The 20,421-nt window shown below is 41.3% G+C and overlaps 1 protein-coding gene across 2 annotated transcripts in view; it reads right to left on the bottom strand.

The window, feature by feature from the left end:
- Positions 1-20,421, bottom strand: part of IQCK (IQ motif containing K) — a 103,939-nt gene that overhangs the window by 11,991 nt on the left and 71,527 nt on the right. For both annotated transcript variants that reach the window (XM_045542713.1, XM_045542714.1), the window contains one exon: positions 13,451-13,562. In XM_045542713.1, the coding sequence (XP_045398669.1) occupies positions 13,451-13,562 (112 nt within the window). The remainder of the gene's footprint in view (positions 1-13,450; positions 13,563-20,421) is intronic.

The raw sequence follows: 20,421 nt of genomic DNA, 5'->3' as shown, positions 1-20,421 counted from the left end.
AAGCCCTCTCTCAGCCTCCAGGCTGTCAAAAGCACATGCACCTTTCCAGCAATGTAAAGTGTGCTCCAGCTTAGTGGGAACTTTAGTATCAGAAGGGCAGGGTTGGCATCACCTATAAAATTGGGTTCCTCGTGGATCTTATTACATAGGGTACTGGAATCTTGATATTTAAATACACTAACTACTGAGATCACATATAAAAATCCACCAGAAGAGTGCCTGGTACACAACAGGTGTGTGATATCGTGATATAATAGGAAATATGTATTCTGGTCTTCATTCTGGTTTCCTGGCCCTTAGCTCCTAAAACTCTTGGAATCTCTGAAGAGATAGGTGTCTTTTTGTATGCTAATGAGATGACTGGTGACGGGGGCTCCCAGATAGTCTCCGGATGAGGGCTGGTTGCTAGGGGAACCAGCCACGTGATCAAAAGGTTGCTGCTTTCAGGCCCACACTCTGGGGCGGGGCTGAAGGTTGAGTTGATCACCATTGGCCAATGATTGAATCAGCCATGCCTACATAATGAGGTCTCCGTAACAACCCAAAGGGATGGGTTCAGAGAGCTTCCTGGTTGCTGACATGCAGGTGCTGAGAGGGTGGCAAGCCCAGGGCGGGCATGGAAGCCCCACACCCCTTCACACACACCTTATCTCATGCAGCTGTCCCATTGGCTGTTCCTAAGTTATATCCTTTGTAACAAACTGGCAACCTAAGGTATGTTTGAATTAAAAGATAAATGTTTTTAAGAGGTTAAAAATATCTTCAGTAACTACACAGAGTTAAATGCTCTCAAAGTCATTGCTAGGAAATGATCCTTAGAAACTAATCTTAAATATATACAAAGGATTTAGGAATGAAGACATCTATACAATGCCATGATATCAAAATACTTCTCTTTGGCTGATGTGAAAAACTATTTGATGTCTGTTCGTTATGATTGCAATTCCCAGGCTGATCGGAGATACCGAAGGCAATGCCACTATCTTGTCATAGGTATATAGCTCCATTTTTGCTGCCTGTTGCAACTTTTACTGTATCTAGCAACAATAACAACAATAATGATTAAAATAATAATTAGTAGTAGTAGTACTATTTATTGAGTTCCTATAATATTCCAGATTTCGTGCTATGCCATTTAATCTTCAAAACAACTCTACGACAGTATCATCCCCATTTTTCAGATGAGAAAACTGAGGTTCAGAAAGGTTAGTGACCTTTCTAAGATGCAAATGTGAGGTTCAACTCCTCTTTTGTCTGCCTGTTTTGCTGCTTTTAGGGAAATCTCATCAAAGTTTGAATGAAAAGATTAGTGTTTTCAATATGTAAAAATATCTTCAATAGCTATGAAAATGAAATTCAACTCTCTTAAAGCCATTTCTAGGGCATTTATGCTCTGATAGTCATCTGAAGTACATACAAAGATTTAGAAATGAAGCCAGCCATAGCAGCAATGTTTATAATGGCAAATTTAGCAAGAAGTGTCCAATAGGAAAACAACCAAATTATGTAGCCAATTATATGTAAAAGAAGTTTACCATGAAAGGAGAGACTTTATAAAATACAGTTAGGTGAAAAAAACCAGGGACACATGAAAATAATTGCTATGCAGTACGATCTCACGGATGTAAAATTAAAGGTAGAAATGCATTTTCAACTGACAAGAAAGAGACACCTGGAAACCCGAGGGACCCAGAGGAGCCAAAACAATCTTGAAATAAAAGGACCAAAGTAAGGAGGACTCACATTTCCCAATTTTAAAACTTGCGTGGTACTTGTGTCTCTCAGTTGGGCTTTTTTGGGGGGTGGGGTGTTAATTCCATTTTACAGTTAAAAGATGAATGATCACGAGGGGAAGTGCTTTGCTCAAGGTCACACAGGAAGCTTCCAGCCAGAAATGCAGGTCTTAGGACCCCAAGCCCAGGACTCTTTCTACCGTTATTGGCTGCTCATCTTGGACAGCTTCAAATGTCACTTTGAAATCTCTTAAATGACAAGTCTCTAGATGCCACAAAAAGCAAATGAGAACCATTCCAATGCACATGGCAACAACAGAGCACGTGGAAAAGATGCCTTCGTCTCCACCATCTCCCTCCTACTTGGATGGGGCAAAATAAGGCACTTTTTAAAAAAGTTTTCCTACACACCAAAGCATTACCAGTGGCAGTGAGATGGGTAACTTTTTAAAATCTCTTGCTACTTCTCTGTGTTTTTCATAAGGAGAATGTATTACTTTGATAAGGGGGCAGATTTTAAATTACTCTAAAAGGAATTGGTCTGAGCTACTTAACATCTGGCCTCCACAGCCCTACGCCTTTAAAATTTTCCACATCCCAGACTAATGAGAGTTGAATCTGAAAACTGGCAAGACACTTTAGCTGTTCAGATCCTAAATTTAGATCCGAAGGGTGAATACCATGCGTCAACAGCGTTGGACTGGCGCTCACAGAGGGAAGGAGGGACAATTTGGCAGGCGGCGTCATTACCCTTTAAGCCAGGCTAACAGGCATAAAGGAGCACGTGCTTTATGCCCTTGGCAGTGCAATCAGAGGTCCTGGTGGACTTTGTATGAAACCAAACACCAACAGATTTCTCTCGAGCATTTTAACTCCATAAATAACACCCATGCATTGTAGCATAATGAGGTGGGGGAGAGGGAGAAATCTGGAGTGAAGCTGCTCAGCTCTGCTACTTCCTTGCTGCGTGGCCCTGGATACATTGTTCAACCTCTCTGTGCCTCAGTTTCTTCATCTATAAAATGGAGACCATGGTAGTACCTGCTTCAAAGGGCCATTGTGAAGATTAATTGAGCTACTACTAGCGAATTGCTTTGGAAAATGCTTGCTTCATAGTAAGGACACAGTAAATATGAACATTCCTTGTTATTATTCTAGAAAATATGGATAATCAAAAAAAAAATTATCACCTGTGTTTCTATCCTAGAAAAAGGGCATCATTTACTCCATCAATCTCCTGCCTTACTACCATTTAGAGATAGTCGCCATTAGCGTTTTGGGGTTATATTCTAGTAGACTTTTTGTCCTTGTCCATTTATAGGTGGATGATTTGGGAAGGAGGTTATGTAACACACATCCATTCATTCAACCAAAAACTATTTCTTGAATGTTTAGCATATGTCAGACGCTGTTCTAAATGCTGAGGACAGAGCAGCAAACAAAACAGGAAGGAAGAAAAAGGCCCTACTGTCAGAGAACTTACATCCTAGTGCAGTCACACAGACCACAAGCAAATCATTTAAATCCCGGGTGACACAAAAGAATTAAACACTTAAAAATTATTTTGAAAAAATTCTTATTTGTTTACTTATTTATTTTTAGGGACACGGTCTCGCTCTGTCACCCAGGCTAGACTCCAAGTCCTGGGCTCAAGCAATCCTCCTGTCTCAGCCTCCCAAGTAGCTGGGACTGACTACAGGCCTGTGCCACTGCACCTGGCTTAAAGATTATGAATCAGTGACTAAGTTAAATATATCACATAGTCAGAGATAATGTGCAAAGGAAATAACACTGTTAATTCTACAACCTAAACCTAACAGATGCTCCGTACGTAGCCCCAGGTAGCAGGTACAGGAACTGTGGCACCCAGCCACCCTGGAGCTGGCTTCATCCCAGATCCTTCGTCACAGCCATGCTGACGGGCAACTGTGACATGCTAATTTCCCCCAGGCTGTGAAGGAGAGGTGGCACCAACACCCAGTTCTTGATCTATCGCCATCGGAAGTAGCATGCCATGATACAAATTTGGCAGTGCTCAGTTCTTTTTAATGACCCCACAGACAACATGTTAGATGGGGTCAGGGAAGACTCACTGGGAAGGTGACATTAGCAGAGGCTGACGGAGGCAAGGGAGCCAGCTACGGCTCCCTGGGGTCTGGGCCTTCATTCTTATTAAATCATTCATATGCCATACAATTCAGACATTGACAGTATACAATTAACTAGCTTTTAGTATAGTCACAGAGCTGTGCAACCATCAGCTATGAATTTTACAATTTTTCATCACCCTCCAAAGAAACCCTGTACCCTTTAGCTAACACCCCTTATTCCCCCAGCCCCCCAGGCCTAAGGCAACTACTAATCCACTTTCTCTCTCCGTGGAGTTGCCTGTTTCATTTCCTATAAATGGAATCATATAATTAGTGGCCTTTCGTGCCTGGCTTCTTTCACTTAGCATGACGTTTTCCAGGCTCAGCCACGTCGTAGCGGGTATCAGTCCTTCGTTCCTTTCCACATGCGGCCGTCATTTCTGTACTGAACTCCTGCTGCCTTTTTAGAGGTCATGGATTCCAGACCTCTCCTTCAGTCTGTCTGTCCATGGTCTGACTGAAAGAAAGGTTGTGAGGACAGCAAAGCAGTGTGATGTTGTGGGAAGTTCTAAACGTCCCCAGCTGTGGGATCATAGGTGAATGATTTAACCTCTGAGATGTAGCTCCCTGTCCTAAAAGATGGGGACAATAATAATTTCTACTCATTCAGTTTGCTGTGAAGATTAGAAGTAGCATACCTAAAGGGACTGTCATGTAATAGACACTTAATTGGAGCTATTATGAAGATCAAGGATCTTTGCAGACAGCCGAGGTTTAGGTAGGTGCAATGCTGTCCAGCAGGCTGAGACACGACAGGACAGGGCAGGCGCGACTTGCCACTGCCCTCCCTATTAGCTCCAGCTTTCATTCGGGGTCACCCCTGGTTGTGACAGATCCAAACATGGTGATAGGAAAAGCCCTCATTCCAACATATATGATCAAACTTCACAAAAATCTCCTTTAAACATTCCTACCCTTTTCCCCCAAAACACCCCTACATCACCAAATACCCAATTCATACTTCCCTGCACTCGCCTTCAACCTCAAAACTTCCAGAGTTACTCTCTGGCCTCCGACAATCCCACTGCACTCTCCCCAACAAAAGCCCAGTAGTTAGCAGAATGCTCATCATCTATTGTTTTGGCCTTCAATCTTGAAACCAAACTCCCAAACCCCACAGCCACCACCAAGACAGCGGCAAGGTTTGGAGTTTTCCAAGAGCAGGCCTCTGGCTTGGAGGCAGGAGATACCACAGCGAACACCTATGGGATATTCTGTTTCACTGTTGCAGAGATTTTTCTGATTCTCTCCTTCCATTTTTTAAAGCAAAAAGCAAGGCCAATATAGCTGGTAAATTGCAGACTTGGGCAGGAACTCAGATCCCCTGAACTCTAATCCAAATGAAATTGCATTAGTGAGAAGAGCCTCGCAAAGGAAGATTTTTGAATCCAAAGCTATTACTGGGATCTTGTAGCTAATCCATAGTATTAGGGCTTTGCTGATGTGGTGAGAACACATTCTCTACTAAGAATAAACCCATGGAATCACTCTCTCTGGTCTCTAGCCTGATACAGCCCTATAAATTTCCCCTAGGAGATTCTAATCTGCAGCTAGCATGGAGAACCACTGCTGTAGGTAAATGACCTAGAATAAAAACTTTATTTTTGCCGACAGCTTTAAAAATGTTACTAAAACCAGCTACCAGTTACTGACCATTCACTTTGTGCCAGCGAGCTGTCTAATCCCATACATGGCTGTCTTATTTAATCCTCACGGGAGCCCTCTGTGACAGGTCCTAATTGTCCCCATGTAACAGAGGATGAAGCAGAGGCTGGAGAGGATGGGCAGTTTGCCCGCACCCACACTGGTGTGAGAGGGAGGACTCCAGCTCTGTTGGACCCCGAAGCCAATATTCTTAATAACAACATATATTAACCATGTGTTGAACACTTTGCTTAAAAATAATAAGCACTACTTGTGGATCACTTATTATGAGCCAGGCACTATTCCAGTTCATTTTATCTTCACAAAAACTCTATGGGGTGGTTGCCATGTTAGCATTGCCATTTTATTGCGATACAAACTGAGTCACAGAGAAGTTAAGCCACCTGCTCAGGGCTGCACGACTGAGAAATGTTTGAAACTTAGTCCAATCTGGCCATGAGCCTGCTAGAGGTTTGGAGATCTATATACCCTACAAAAGCATTCTGCATGTGCATAGCTACAAAGAAGAACAGTAAACAGAGGAAAGAATGAAGCTAATTAGGTTGGAAGTGGTCATCTGCATAAACTTAAATATAGGATCTTGAACTTTTCGGGCAAGCCATTAAGAAAGGAAATCATCTTTGATTTTATTTTTTAATCTCTGCAGAACAGTAGGGATCTTCAAGCATTTCAACAGAAGGCATGTCCCAGCTGTGCAGACTTTTGCAAATTTTAAATGAAAAGATATGTGTGAAAGGTGATGTCATCCAAACATCCCCAACCACTGGTGAGTCTTAAAAATAGAATTGATGAAATTAATACCAAGGCATGCAGTCACTAGATGTCTTTTACTCTAATTTTTATCTCTTTGGCAGGTCAGAATGGAGAATGAACTAATGTTTGAGGAGATATGAGGGAAAAATATTAAAATGAAAATGACACCTTAGATTTACAGAGATACTTCTTCTTAAAGAGCCAAAGTATTATCAAAACAATGACCTCACTTAGAAGTATTACTGAGGGATAATAATACTCATTTTGTAAATAGGGAAAATGTAGCACAAAGGTTATATCATCCATCAAAAGTCCTATGGGGGGTTGGTGGCATTAAGTATAAATTGATGTAGCATTTTTGGATGATAATATGGTGATCGCTATCTAAAACTACAGTAGATATAATATGGTTGCACATGTATAAATATGCCTATATTTATATTATATATTGCTAGATGGAAAAACTCTATGGGCTGACGTGCTCAACAGTGGTTGTCTCTGGACAATGGATCACTGAAGATTTGACCTTTTTAGGTATATGATAGACTGTTTGTTAGTCACAAAGGGCCTCAACTAATGTCAGAACCCACCTCCTAAGCCTCAGCCTAGAGTACTCCCTGCACACAGGTCCCCTTTTTGGTGGCAAAACCCTTCTCTGCTCCTCTTCTGTAGACCGGCAGGGGATTTGGAAGGAGGGAGGTAAGAACATCTTCATCCTTATTCACTTAACCCTGGCTTCCTGCTCTGATGAACGTGTCTCTCCAAAACACAGGCGTAAATCCTGCAGCCTTTGGACAGGGGACTCAGCATCCCCTACGCCCAAACCTACACCAGTGGCCTGTGGTCATTTCAGTGTCAGGGTACAGGGTGGGAGGCATGGCCAGACACTGCCCGCTGTCCAGCCTGGGGACCCTTAGGTACCCTGTTGGGGAGCTCTGTACTGGGCCAACATGCCCTGCTGGGCACTTGAGTTATTGGACAGTGTGGCCTGCGACAGCCCTGGCTTCTTGGCATCTGGCAGATGTGGGTTCAAATCCCTGATCTCTGGCCCTACTGGCTATGTGGCCTTGTGCAAGTCATGTATCCTCCCAGCCCCGGTTTCCTCGTCTGTACAGTGGAGACAATATCATCTCTCTGAGAAAGCAGCTGTGAGGAATCCATGGAAACATAAGGTGCTCAGTATAGCGCCTGGCACATGGCATATGCTCGATAAATTACAGCTACTCCTGAGTCACAGACCTCCTTCTCTGCTCCCAGTGACACACCCAGTAACACAGGGTAAGAAGGGAAGAACTAAGTTCTAGTGCGTCCTAAGGTCACAAGCAGGTGGTGAGGCCAAGATGAGGGGCTCATTTTAAGAACATCCTTTAAACCACTGGGAAATCCTAATAGTTAGGATATGTCATTACAATCTAAATTTAAAACAGGGAAAAGAACTTTCTCTGGTTTCCATCCCCTGCCCCAGGCTTTCGTCTTTTCCCTCTAGAAGTAAACATTGCTCTAAGCAAGCAGTTATTATATTTAGGGAAAGGATGGTGTTCGCTGTGTCACAGTGTCCTCTTTATGAGAGAAAAATCGAATCTCAGCTCCAGGAATAAGTGTGCTTCCAAGAAACGTTTTTAAATCTTGAGGACACAATAAACCATTAATGATCCTATTTCCTTTATTGTTGTGGCTTCTAGGAAGCTCAGAGTCATATTTCTATTTATTATAGCAACATTTGTGAGGCTATTATTCACATTGTGTAATGCGTTAGGGAAGGGCTCAGTACTTCCTGAACAACTGGTTTGTCTTCTTTTCTCACAGACACTGTGAATTATATAACTGATTACATTTCCATTTTTGCTTTGTCTCTAAGAAACTTCTGTGTTGGTCAAAGGGTACAGTAGGTTTCAGTTATAAGATGAATAAGTCCTGGGGATCTAATGTAGAATGTGGTGACTATAGTTAATAATACTGTATTGTTTACTTAAAATTTGATAAGAGAGCAGATTTTAAGTGTCCTTAGCCCCCAACACACACACATACACACACATAAGTGGTAACTATGGGTGGTGATGGATGTGTTAATTAATTTGAGTATAGTAATCATTATACAATGTGTATGTATATTAAATCATCACATTACATACCTTGAATATAATTTTTATTTGTCAATTAAATATTTTAAAATTTTAGGCCTTGGAGTAAGTATTTTGCTTACTGCCCTCAGTGGCTTTATTTTTTCCCTAATCTTTATTTTTCCTTAATTCAATTACTACATGTACCTAAAAATATTGTGTTTCTGTAACTACTACAAACCACTCTTGGAATGAAGCAGGAAATAGTTGAGCAAACAAAAAGTAAACAATCCATTTCCTCTGATGGATCAATCTTTCCCTCCAACCCCTGCATTTTCTTCAAAACATTAAGAAGAGGTAAAGTCATTTAAAGATTATTTGTACATATATAAAGAATATAGATAAACACATATATGAGGAATTTATCTGATGTTATGATATATAAGCACATGTGTGTGTGTGTGTGTATATATATATATATGAAATTTAATCTGATGTTATGGGAACAATTTCTATGGTTTCTTTCTCCCTGCTCATACTAGATTTCCAAATAAAATACGGATATTCAATTCCAAAGCACATTTGAAAACAATTACTGATTATATGAAGCTAAAAATATGCTATTAATCGAGACAGAATTTTTTACTACATCTCAGAAATGACTTAGGCATCTTCTGTTGAATTACGTTGGCTGAAATTCTTACCACACACATTTTAAAATAATTTCTGCATCTGTCCCAGTGGATGGAGACTCAAGGATAACCTCATACCATTTCTGTCCTAGAAGAAAATACTGTTTGGGCCGGGCAGCCTCTGACTCAGTGTAACAGGAGACGGGCTATATATGACCACGATTCCACCCCAACAGCTGATGTTACGCTCCCTCAGACCTCCTGTCTGCACAAAGGTTGCTCCAAGATACGAACTTGGCAAAATCTGTTCATACTGCAAATACCAGAGCACAATATGGATAAAATGGCAACACCTTAAAAAGATATGTCTGTCTGCTGGCTTTGTACACAGATGAGTTGCTGTTGTTTTTAATGAAGTTGGAAAACCATTTTCATTTGCAATCACTCCACTATTTTTTGTTGCAAGTCTCAAGGAGAACGAGCATGTGCTTAACATCCATTTTCAAATCGCTTCCCTGGAGTCTCTGAGGTCTAATTACTGTGTCACCTTGGCTGGGGAGATTTATTTGCTAAACCTCTGCACTACCCAGATTCATAAAGTTTAAAATAGGAAGTAACTCTAGTGCATGAGGTTAACAAAATGATTCAGCTTGGGGACACCTGAAAGGAACAGCAAGTTCTGCTTCACTTGGTGGGGAGCAGGTTGTACCCTGCTTCTCATAATTCAGCCCTGAGTTAGGGGCTTCAGTCAGTGAAAACATAAACAACAAGAACCCTGAAGGCCAGATGATAAGACATCAGACAAGCCATACGTCATGTTCCAGAAGATTCCTGAGAAGTTTGGGTCTGATGGTGGAATCCAAGACAGTGACTTATCTCTCTGAGTCTGTCCTTGGGGATGTGTTAGAACCCTGAGCAGAGAAAGGGGACTCCTGGGCCCAGGACCCAGGCCCTCCACTGCTGGGTGACCTTGGGTAAGTCACTGGATCTTCCTGGGCCTCTATTTCTTCCTCAGTAAAATGAAGCCCAGAGCGTCATTCCCAAATATGCACAGATCACCTGCTCTGTGCCAGGATCACGATGGATATGACAAACATGGTCCTTACATGGAACCCCCTGGAGCTTAGAGTCTATCGGAAGAAATGATCACAAAATTGTTGAAAAGCACACAGATATTTTAATAACGCTATCATGACAATAACTAACACTTATGGGAACTATGTGCCAGGACTCGTTCTAAAGATTATCTCTTGTAATCCTTTAACAACAGCTGTATGAGGCGGGTACTATCATGAGTCCCATTTTGTACACGGGAAAACTGAGGCTTAATGACGTTAATTAGATCAAGTCCTTCACTTGTTACCACTCTACTGACTTCCTTCTTAACTGACCATAGACCTGGGCACAGTCTTTAGAATTGAGTCTTTTGTCCAAGGGCCATTTCACTCTCAGCATAAATGGGAATTTATCCATCGGTTCACACTGGGGCATTTACTGAAGACCTCATCTCGTTTGGAAAGCACTGCTCGTTTCGGAGCCTTGGGGAGGTGGCAAGGGAAGCGAGGAGCAGGCGGTGGAAAAGGGAACGCTGCCCGGGCCCCTCCATTCCTTCCACTGCTGGCTGGATAAGGCCTGAAATGCAGTCCACTCTCCCTGCTCCGGGCAAGCCCACTCAATCAACCAACCAACCAGCTGCAAATCAACTCCAAAGAATACCGAGCAACAGAAAGAAATAGGCACGCTGCACTTTCCTCGACCTTTAAACTGATTACAGCCCTGACTGCCTTCCAGTTCTGAAGTGAAATAAAACTGCAGTTGTGCACGGAAGAGAGGCCTGTGCTGGGCCAGCCATGCAGTAATAGGTCAGGCTGCTTCTTTCCAAGGACCGCTAAGACGGCCGATTCGGTGAGCTCCTACTCTGCACCGGGCACTTTCTGTATGCTGACTCACTTAAACCTCACGACTCCATTCATTCATTCACTCATTCACTCATTCATTCAATCAACACCTATGTGGTGCTCACTTTGTGCCAGGCACTGTCCTAGGGGGCGAGCCAGGCAGACAAGGGCTTTGTTCTCATGTAGCTTTCACTCCAGTGGGGAAGACGACCGCCAAGTGAACAAACAGCAGACGTGCAATCAAGCCTCAGCAAGCCTTGTCTTGTTGCCCAGAACTGAGGACATGGGGCCGAGAGCAGGGGTCCCCAACCTATGGTGAGTTGTATAATCATTTCATGGCATATTATAATGTAATAATAATAGAAATAAAGTGCACAATAAATGTAATGCACATGAATCATCCTGAAACCATCCCTCTCCGGTCTGTGGAAAAACTGTCTTCCATGAAAATGGTCCCTATTGCCAAAAAGGGTGGGGATCTCTGGCTTAGAGGACACCACATTTTAAAGAAAGCACAAAACAACTGGGGATCCCGCATCGCCTTAGGGTCTCCATTCTGGCTGAGCAATAGAATCTGGAAAACTTCACATTAACAGTGATGCCTGGGGCCCATCCCAAAGTCATAATCGTGGGCCATGAAGGCAATTTACTGGGTCATGTCTAGCATTTAGAAAAACAAAAATCTAAGTAGAATAGAAAATCTCAGAGGGCATTACATATAACAACATGTTTTCCTTAAAACTTTTTAGTTATGTATATGAAAACATCTGTGTATTTTTATGAACTAGATTGCGATACAAAATTATTTTCTCCTGGGTCACAGTCCAAAAAAATTGAGACATGCTGGCCCAGAGAAGAGCGCTGTGCTTTTCTCTCTTCTCTTAGACAACAGTGGGTGCTTCCCCCTATCCAAGTCCTAAGGCAAGGGAGGGGAGATCAAAGAGAACAACTTGCAAAGATTGAGGGTATCTTCAGGAAAGGGAGGCTGGTATCCTATGACCTGGCTGGACATGGGCTTTAAGAGCAGATTTACAGATCATTCCCCTGTGCCTGTTTGACCAGATCTATGTGAACTGGAGAGACACAGTGGGGCAGAGAAAGAGGAGGGCAGTGGAGAAATCTGTGTGTCTGCCATTGGTTTCCTGTGGCACAAGTGGCCATTGGAGAGGTAACTTGAACTATCTTTCCAATGCCCCCCTCAAGAGCCTGGCCCCTGGGGAAGGAGACTCCAAGAGCAAAAGGCTTGGAGTGAACTGACACAGGTGGATCTAGGATGGTTGCAGCAAAGCAGAGTCAGAGTCAGGTTCTACAACCCGTTGTCTCCCCCGAGGAAGAACGCGTGGGATATACTGAGGCCGAGAGCCAACATGGGGACGCCTGCCCGTGGCCCGTGGATGGCCACGCAGTCACAGCCGGAGAAGCTGTGGCAGCCAAGAGATAATCCCAACAGAAGGTGAAGAGACAGATGCCCCTTGTATTGTTTTATTAATTCTCCTACTGTGAATATGTGGTAACCTAAAGTTTAAAAAAGAATGAAAGCAAATAGCACAAAATGGTGACACTTGTGTATGACAGATGACAGGTGCTTGTTATAGTATTCATTGTACTTTGTGTATGTTTTTAATTTTTCAAAAAGAGATATATTGGTCAGAGGTCTCCAGAGAAACAAACCAATAGATTATATATTTATACTTTCTATATAAAGAAAGAAGGAGATTTAAGGACTCTTAAAAAGATATAAGAAAGAGATTTATTATAAGATATTGGCTCACAAAATTATGGGGACTGAGAGGTCCCCGTGACTTGCCATCTGCAATCTGGGGACCCAGGAAAACCCGCGGTGTGGTTCAAAGGCCTGAGAGCCGGAGAGCCAAGGGTATAGATTCCTCCCAGGTCTGCAGACCTGAGAACCAGGCACTAAGGGCAGGAGAAGACCCATGTCCCAGCTCAAACAGGCAGGATTCATTCAACTTTCCCCCACCTTTTTGTTCTATCCAGGCCTTCAACAGACAGGGTGATGCCTACCCACACAGGGAGAACCATCTGCTATATTGGGTCCATCAATTCAAATACTAAGCTCCCTGGAAACACCTTGACAGACAGACCCAGATAACCAGCTACCTGGGCATCTTGTGGCCCTGTCAAATTGACACATAAAATTAACCGTCACAAAGGGGAGAAGACGGCATAATACACCACTTAAGTTCAGACGCACAATCAGCCACTTAGAAGAATCACCACCCATCATGTTGTTAGACACTGTGTTTTCAAAATAACAGGTTATTTTTGATGTCTTAATAGCTTGAAAAATGAAAACCTGCAGATACAAGGTGACACTGCCTGTGTCCCTGAGGGAGGGAAATGGCCACGTAAATCACATCACATCACCTCTGTCCTTCTGGAGCAGAATTTCAATGTGCAGCCACTTTCCTCACACACAAATCGAATTCCATGCAGACACAAGGACCTTGTAAAACCTTGGAGGGCTTCCTTTTTGAGCCTGGAATGAGAATCAAGCTTTTCCTCAATGAGCTAAGGGTGGTGAATCAAGCCACTGACCTTTTTGTTCTTGTTTAGTCCAGAAAATTCGGACTTGGTGGCGAATGTGCTTGTCCTCGCTCAGTTTCTTCTGCCACTGACGCAATTCTTGAATCTCAGGATCACAGCGAACCTGGAAAATCGCAGTAAAGCTTTAATCCCTTTTCTGTATACCTCTGTACGTTATCATGCTAACCCTGCGTAGAAGGCCCTTAACAAGTCAAGTGGATGTGCTTTTGATTCTCAGTGAATCGTTGTTCTAAACGAATTATCTATACTCCTAAAGCTCATATCACATTTAAGCATAAACAAGGTTGGACGAAGATTTGTCATACTAATGGTAGGTTGAGAACATTCTAGGTGTGTGCCATCCAGTAGAAATACAATGTAGCCACATGAGTAATTTTAAATTTCCTTGCAATCTCATTTTAAAAGGTAAAAATAAGCAGATGAGATTATTTTTAAGAATATATTTAAACTAAAATATCCAAAATATCATGTCAACATGCAATCAATATAAAAATTTATTTATATTTTACTTTCTGTTTTCCATGCTAAGTCTTCAACACGCGGTGTGTTTTTGCACTTACAGCACATCTCATTTGGGACTAGCAGCATTTCGAGTGCTCAACAGTCATACATAGTCGGTGGTTACTGTATAGAACAACACAGTTCTCGATTAATCACTGTTAATGCATTAACCACAGCTCCATTTAACACCAATTGACTGAGCACCTACTTCACACTCGCCTCTGTGCTAGACATTGAGAATAAAGAGATGATTGATAGTAATTATAATAATTATTATTTTAATTTTATTATTCCCATAGCTCATGTTTATCGAGCACTTATGTCCTAGGCATTGTTTTAAGTATTTTACAAATGTTAATCATCAAAACAACCCAAACAAGGCAGGAATGATTGTTCCCATTTTACAGATGGTAGAACTGAGTTTTAGTGGCTCGCCAAGTCACACAGCTAGGAAATGATGGAGCTGGGGTTCAAACGTAGGCAGATTGCTTCCGGATGCTCCTGAGAAACTTAGAGTCTGGTAGGAGACACAGGAATAAGATTAAGAAGGTGTGTTAAGAGTAAGGAAATTGGTAAGTCCGAGGCAACACAGAGAGGGCATCTAACCCAGCCTGGAGGAGTAAGGAAACACTTCATGGAGGAGGTGACCCGGGGATGAGTTTTGAGGAAAGATCTAGAGTTTCTTTGCCAGTTTGATTCTTGGTCCCAGGCACAGACCTCTTCCTCCATCATCGGTCACTATTAGAGGTCTTTCCTGCGGCAGGACTGCCACTCTGGAATGAGAGAGCTCAGGAGAAGATTGACTCCAGCTTGGGGTTCACACTGATTTTTCAGAAGTATTTCCTTGTAGCTAGTCTTCTTCCGGAGCCACTGAACGGCTGAATCAGACACTGAATTCCAAACCAGGAAGACCCCAAGACCACCACCACCGCCAAACGTAAGTCACAAAGGGCCATGGTTTATTCTTAATGTTTGGAAAGATATACAAGGAAAGTGGGTTTGTCTGGGGAAGAAGTGGAATTGGGGGCTGTCAGTTTGAACTCCATATTTTTCTGGATTGGATTGTTTGGGTTGTTTACAATGTGCATATATTGTTTTAGGAATACAACAAGTATTTAAATTTTAAGTAACAGGCTCCCGAGAGGCAAACATGAGTTCTTTAACTTAATAATTAATGAGTGTTTCTGACAATCATTTGACTCTCAAGCATCTAAATAGTCAACAAACAGAAACACTCGTTTCCCCGTTGTTCTGGAAGCCTGCTGTTGTTCATAGCGTTCTGCTGACCAGGTTAGCGTGATTTCCCTCTGGCCAGAGACCCTTTCATCTTTTCCTTGATTTCCTTCATTTTGAACGAGGACTGCTATTTACCCGTGTAGAATACAGCAGCCCTGTTAGTTAACCTTTCATTACCAGGAAAGCCTGGATCTCTAAAGAAGGCTTTTGTGCGTCCCGGGGAAAGCACGCACCCATTGAACCGGGCTAATCTCGGTCATTATGATCACGACCAGGGAATCAGTTTCAATGGCCGTGGTTGAGCATCAGCAAATACCACAGAGTGCGGTGTAACGTTTAACACATAAACAATCTCACTGTAAAACAAAGGCTCCCTTACCAGTGGTTTTCTACTTTTATTCTACTAAATTATTATGTAGTATTCATTTGCTCTTCCAAGATAGGTACATACATAAAGTATACATTATGTATGTACTTGACTTTGGGGTAAGACAAATAACAAAACAAAAAACTCCTTTATGTGGATGTCAATTTTTAAAAAATACACATAAAACCATCAAATTCTGCTAATGATATATTACTCTGATGAAAGCCAATACAGGTTACCACATTGGTTTAAAAAGCCAACTTTGGATCAGACAGCCTGAGGTTGAATCTCAGCTCTGCAAATTACAAGCTGAGGAACCTTGAGCAAGTTACTTACACTCTTTGAGCCTCGATTTCCTCACCTGTAAAATGGGTATAATAAAAATATTTTCTTCTCTGGGCTAATGTGAAGACAAGCTAAGATAATACATTTAACGTGCTAAAACAGTGTCTGACATATAGTAAGTTCTCGTTGTGTTAGTAATTTCTGAAATCAATTAATATAGTAATGAGAATAATCTAGATTGAGCTCTAAGGTTGAGTCTTGCAAGTGCTGTTTCTACATGAAGCCAAGTGGCTAAAGAACCAATGATTCATAGAATTAAAAGCAAGGCCTCCTCCTACGGGTCACAAAGTATTGAGTACATACATGATTTTATAATTTTATAATTGTAGGCATTAGTCAGCTGATTGGGGCTGTGAAGCGGTGCCTACAGGCGGGGAAGAAAAGGAAAGCTGTTGCCTGGGAGTCTGAAAGGACCCTTCATGGATCTGTAATTCTGGGTTCCTCTTAGCTCAGTTGTTTTCCCTGCTTCTTGGCAAAACAGACAAAAACCTAGCAACAGCTATCCTCTCTGGGTGATTCCCTGGAGTTTTTCTAATTGCTAAAGGAAGGTACTTAGTACATTACAGTTGCTGGAAAGTAACATCATGGTCAGCCCCTCCAGGAATGCTCACAAGAGCATTACTTGGCATGAGGAGCCTCATGGAAAGTTCTTACTACATCTTCGCTACGACCTGGCATACTAATGATCATACTGAAGGATTTTATACTCAAGAAAAGTATACAACATAAAGAACTATATGTTTGCAAAATCTCTTTCAATTACCTAATAAAATACTGAGTTCATAACTCTCCCGTGAATTTAATTTTCTCTTTGTAAGGAAGCTTTGTGATTTCTTCTCAGATCTTTGGACCTGAGACCAACAAAACAAATGGTTTCTCATTCTGGTGATTATTAATGTTCCTTATTGTCTTAGGGATCTAATTTTTAAAACCTAGTGGATATCACCTATTCCCAGGTATTGTGGAGGTGTCACACATATTCTTCTGTGGTATGACAGTATGCCTCTTAGAGTTATTCGGGGCTTTTAGAGAGGTTTAGAAGTACATTCGAGAGCAGCAGTCCCCAACTTTATTGGCAACAGGGACCAGTTTCATGGCAGATAATTTTTCCACGGATGGCGGGTGGGGGGAAGGGATGGTTTCGGAATGATTCAAGTGCATTACGTTTATTGTGCTCTTTATTTCTATTATTGTTACATTGTAATACATAATGAAATAATTATACAACCATAGTGCAGAATCTAATGCCGCCGCTGACCTGGCAGGAGGCGGAGCTCAGGCGGTGATGTCATCGATGGGGAGTGGCTGTAAATACAGATTAAGCTTCCCTCCCTACCCTCCCCCACCTTCTGCTGTGCAGCCTGGCTCCTAACAGGCCAATGGACTGGACCGATCCTGGCCCACACCCGGGGGTGGGGACGGCGGTTCTAGAGCAGCATTTTCCAAACAGTGGGGTTGCAGCACACTAGTGAGTAGTAAATTCAATTAGGTGGGTTGTAAAAGGCATTAAAACATATAATCAAGTAGAAAATGACAGTTATTCCTTTAGCATGAGATAAGGACCCTCTTTATTCTTGATAATGTTTTTTGCATGAAAGTCTATTTTATTTGGTACTAATAATGCTAGATCACCTTTCTTTTGGTTAGTATCTGTGATGTCTGTCTTTTCCCATCTCTTTACTTTGAACCATTCTAGGTCATTGTGTGTTGCCTGTACCTCTAGCCCAGAGGCAGATTTCTTCTTCAATCCAATCTGAAAATCAAAGAAGACTTTATTCTATTTACATTTATTGTGATTAGTGATATATTTGTGTTTATGTCTCTCATTTTGCTTTATTTATCCTGCTTTTATATCTTTTTTCTTTCCTACTTTCTGTTGCATTGGATTTTCTGTATTCTACTTATTTCCTTCTACTGAGTTGTTTGTTCACATTCTGTGTTCTTTAATATTTTGTTACAATGTAATAAACAACTTAAACCAGAAAACTAATCTGTCCAGTCTCCTCCCAAACAATACAAGGACTTTAGAATGCTTTCATTCAATCTTCCCCTTCTTAACTTTCATATTATTATTTTCTAGTATTTCAGTTTCCCCTTACTTATCTTCCGTTGGTTAATAACTACTTAGATCTATCAGCTTCCTCATTCACCATTGTTTCTTGCATCCCGCTCCTTCCATATGGGTTCAGTTTCCTTCAAATAAAAGTATATCATTTAGTAGTTCTTTCAGTGAGAGATGTGTTTTTAAAAGTCTTTATTTATAGCTCTTGCTTCTTGAATGATAATTTAGTGCACATATAATTCTAGGTTGAATGTTATTTTCTCACAAGATTAGATGATGTTACATTTCACTGTCTTCTGGCATATACTGCTGCTGATTGGAAGTCCGTAATCACTCATTGTTTTTCCTTTGTAGGTAATTTTGCCTTTAAGATAGTTTTAAGGCTGCTTCTTTGGTTTTGGCATTCCATAGTTTCACCATGAAGCATTTTGGTGTGGTTCTGTCCTTATTTATCTAGTTCAGGGTTGATCTTTCTTCAACTTTGGAATATTCTCACTCAATATCTCTGTACATATTACTTTTCCCTCATTCATTCTATTGTCTCCCTCTGGAATTCCTATTAGACTTATATTGGACCTTCTCATTCTGTCCTTGTCTCTTTACTGCTTTTCCACATTTTCCATCTCTATCTCTCTGCTGCATTCTGTCTCCCAGATCTGTCTTCCAGTTTACTGACTACTCCTCCAGCTGTGTCTATCTACTATTTAACTCATACCCCAAATATAGTACATGGATTAGCAATATCAGCATCACCTGAGAGCTTGTTAGAAATGTAAATTTATTGACTCCACCCAAGACCTATTAAATCAGAATTTTATAGGGAGCAGGACCTAGGAATCTCTGTTTTAACAAAATCTCTAGACAATTCTGATGCTCACTGAAGTTTGAGAAGCACTGCTTTAGACCACTGAATCAACTGTTTTCCTTTCTAGATGTTACACTTAACTCTTCTTCAAATCTGAATTTTCTCTTTTTTTCATACAGTCTTATTCCCAGTGAGATTTATACATACAGACATATTTTTCTAGTATATCTCTATAATCATCTTAAACATACTTATTTCATAGTCTCAAATTGCTACTCTTAGAGGCCTGGATTTTCCAGTTGGTTGCATTTACTGACTCCCCTATTCCCTGTTGGTTTATTTTTTATTATGAGCTCATAGCTATTAGTTCCAAGTTTGCCCAGATCTGAGGTTATGTCTCTTTCTAGGAGTCAGTGAACTTTCTTCAGTAAAAGATCACACAGTAAATATTTTTGGCTTTGTGGGCCGTATGATCTCTGTCATAACAACTCAACTCTGCCACTGTAGCACAAAAGCAGCCATCGACAATATGTTTAAAAATGGGCACATTGTGTTCCAATAAAACTTTATTTATAAAAACAGGCAGTGGGCCAGATTTGGTCCACATGCTGTCGTTTGCCGACCCCTGCTCTTCTCTTTGACTGGACATTAGAACTATAGCCCCTGCCTTCCCTTCTTGCCTCTTCCATCTCTCTATATATATTATATAAATGTTATTAACTTAAGACTATTTCCTAAATTTACCATACGACTTTCAGATCACTTAGGGCATTTGTTAAAAACAGAATCCCAGGCCCTTGCCCTGTAACCACCGATTCAGTACACGTGGGGTGGAACCAAGTGTTCAGTATGTTCAGCAAGAACACCAGGTGATTCTAATGCTCTGAAAAGTTTGGGGAACCCTGGTCTAAAGAAGAGAATGCTAAGAATGAACTTAGCATTACAAGATTTACTACCCTAACATCTGTACAACTTTGGTTTCAGTTCTTATACAAATGCCATGTTGATTATTGCAAATCCTTAAAATCTGAGTTAAGAAGGACCACTTAGTATATTAGTGTGTGGTCAGGAAGGAATGACTCACGAACAGCAGCTGCTTTTAGGTGGAGTAGTCTTTGCAGTGTTGGATCTAAAAGGGACTTCTCCCAGGAAGCCACACCTATTGTTTATTAAAGTCCCTTTAATAATAAGGCCATATCACAGTACATACTCGGAAAAAATGGAATTTCCCCCAACAGCTCCAGTGATTTCTCCCAACAGCTCTGAGATGATAGTTCTGATAAAGTTGATCCAACTGTTCTGGGTACTTGTTTAGCCGAATAATCAAGGAATGAATAAGTTGCAAAAGCATTTAAGGTATTTGATGAACTTTCCAATGATTTACAGGGTTAAATTACAGTGAAGTTTGCCATGCCAGAGACGTTATTATTGCACAATGCTTTGATCTCTTCTTTACCACTAATCCTCAGAGCTGACATTTATGTAGTATTATACTTCCATTGTTCTAGGAGTTTTATACATAATAACTCTTAATCCTCAGGACAACCCTATGAAGTAGGAACTACTGCCATCCCCATCTTCAGTGAGGAAACGGAGTCACACAGGGGTGAAATAACTTGCCTATACTTGTACGTACCATAGGCAGG

The sequence above is a fragment of the Lemur catta genome, chromosome 2, assembly GCF_020740605.2.
Source record: "Lemur catta isolate mLemCat1 chromosome 2, mLemCat1.pri, whole genome shotgun sequence".
Classification (NCBI taxonomy): Eukaryota; Metazoa; Chordata; class Mammalia; order Primates; family Lemuridae; genus Lemur; species Lemur catta.
The sequence above is the reverse complement of the archived record's forward strand: the minus strand, read 5'-3'. Positions and strand labels throughout refer to the sequence as shown.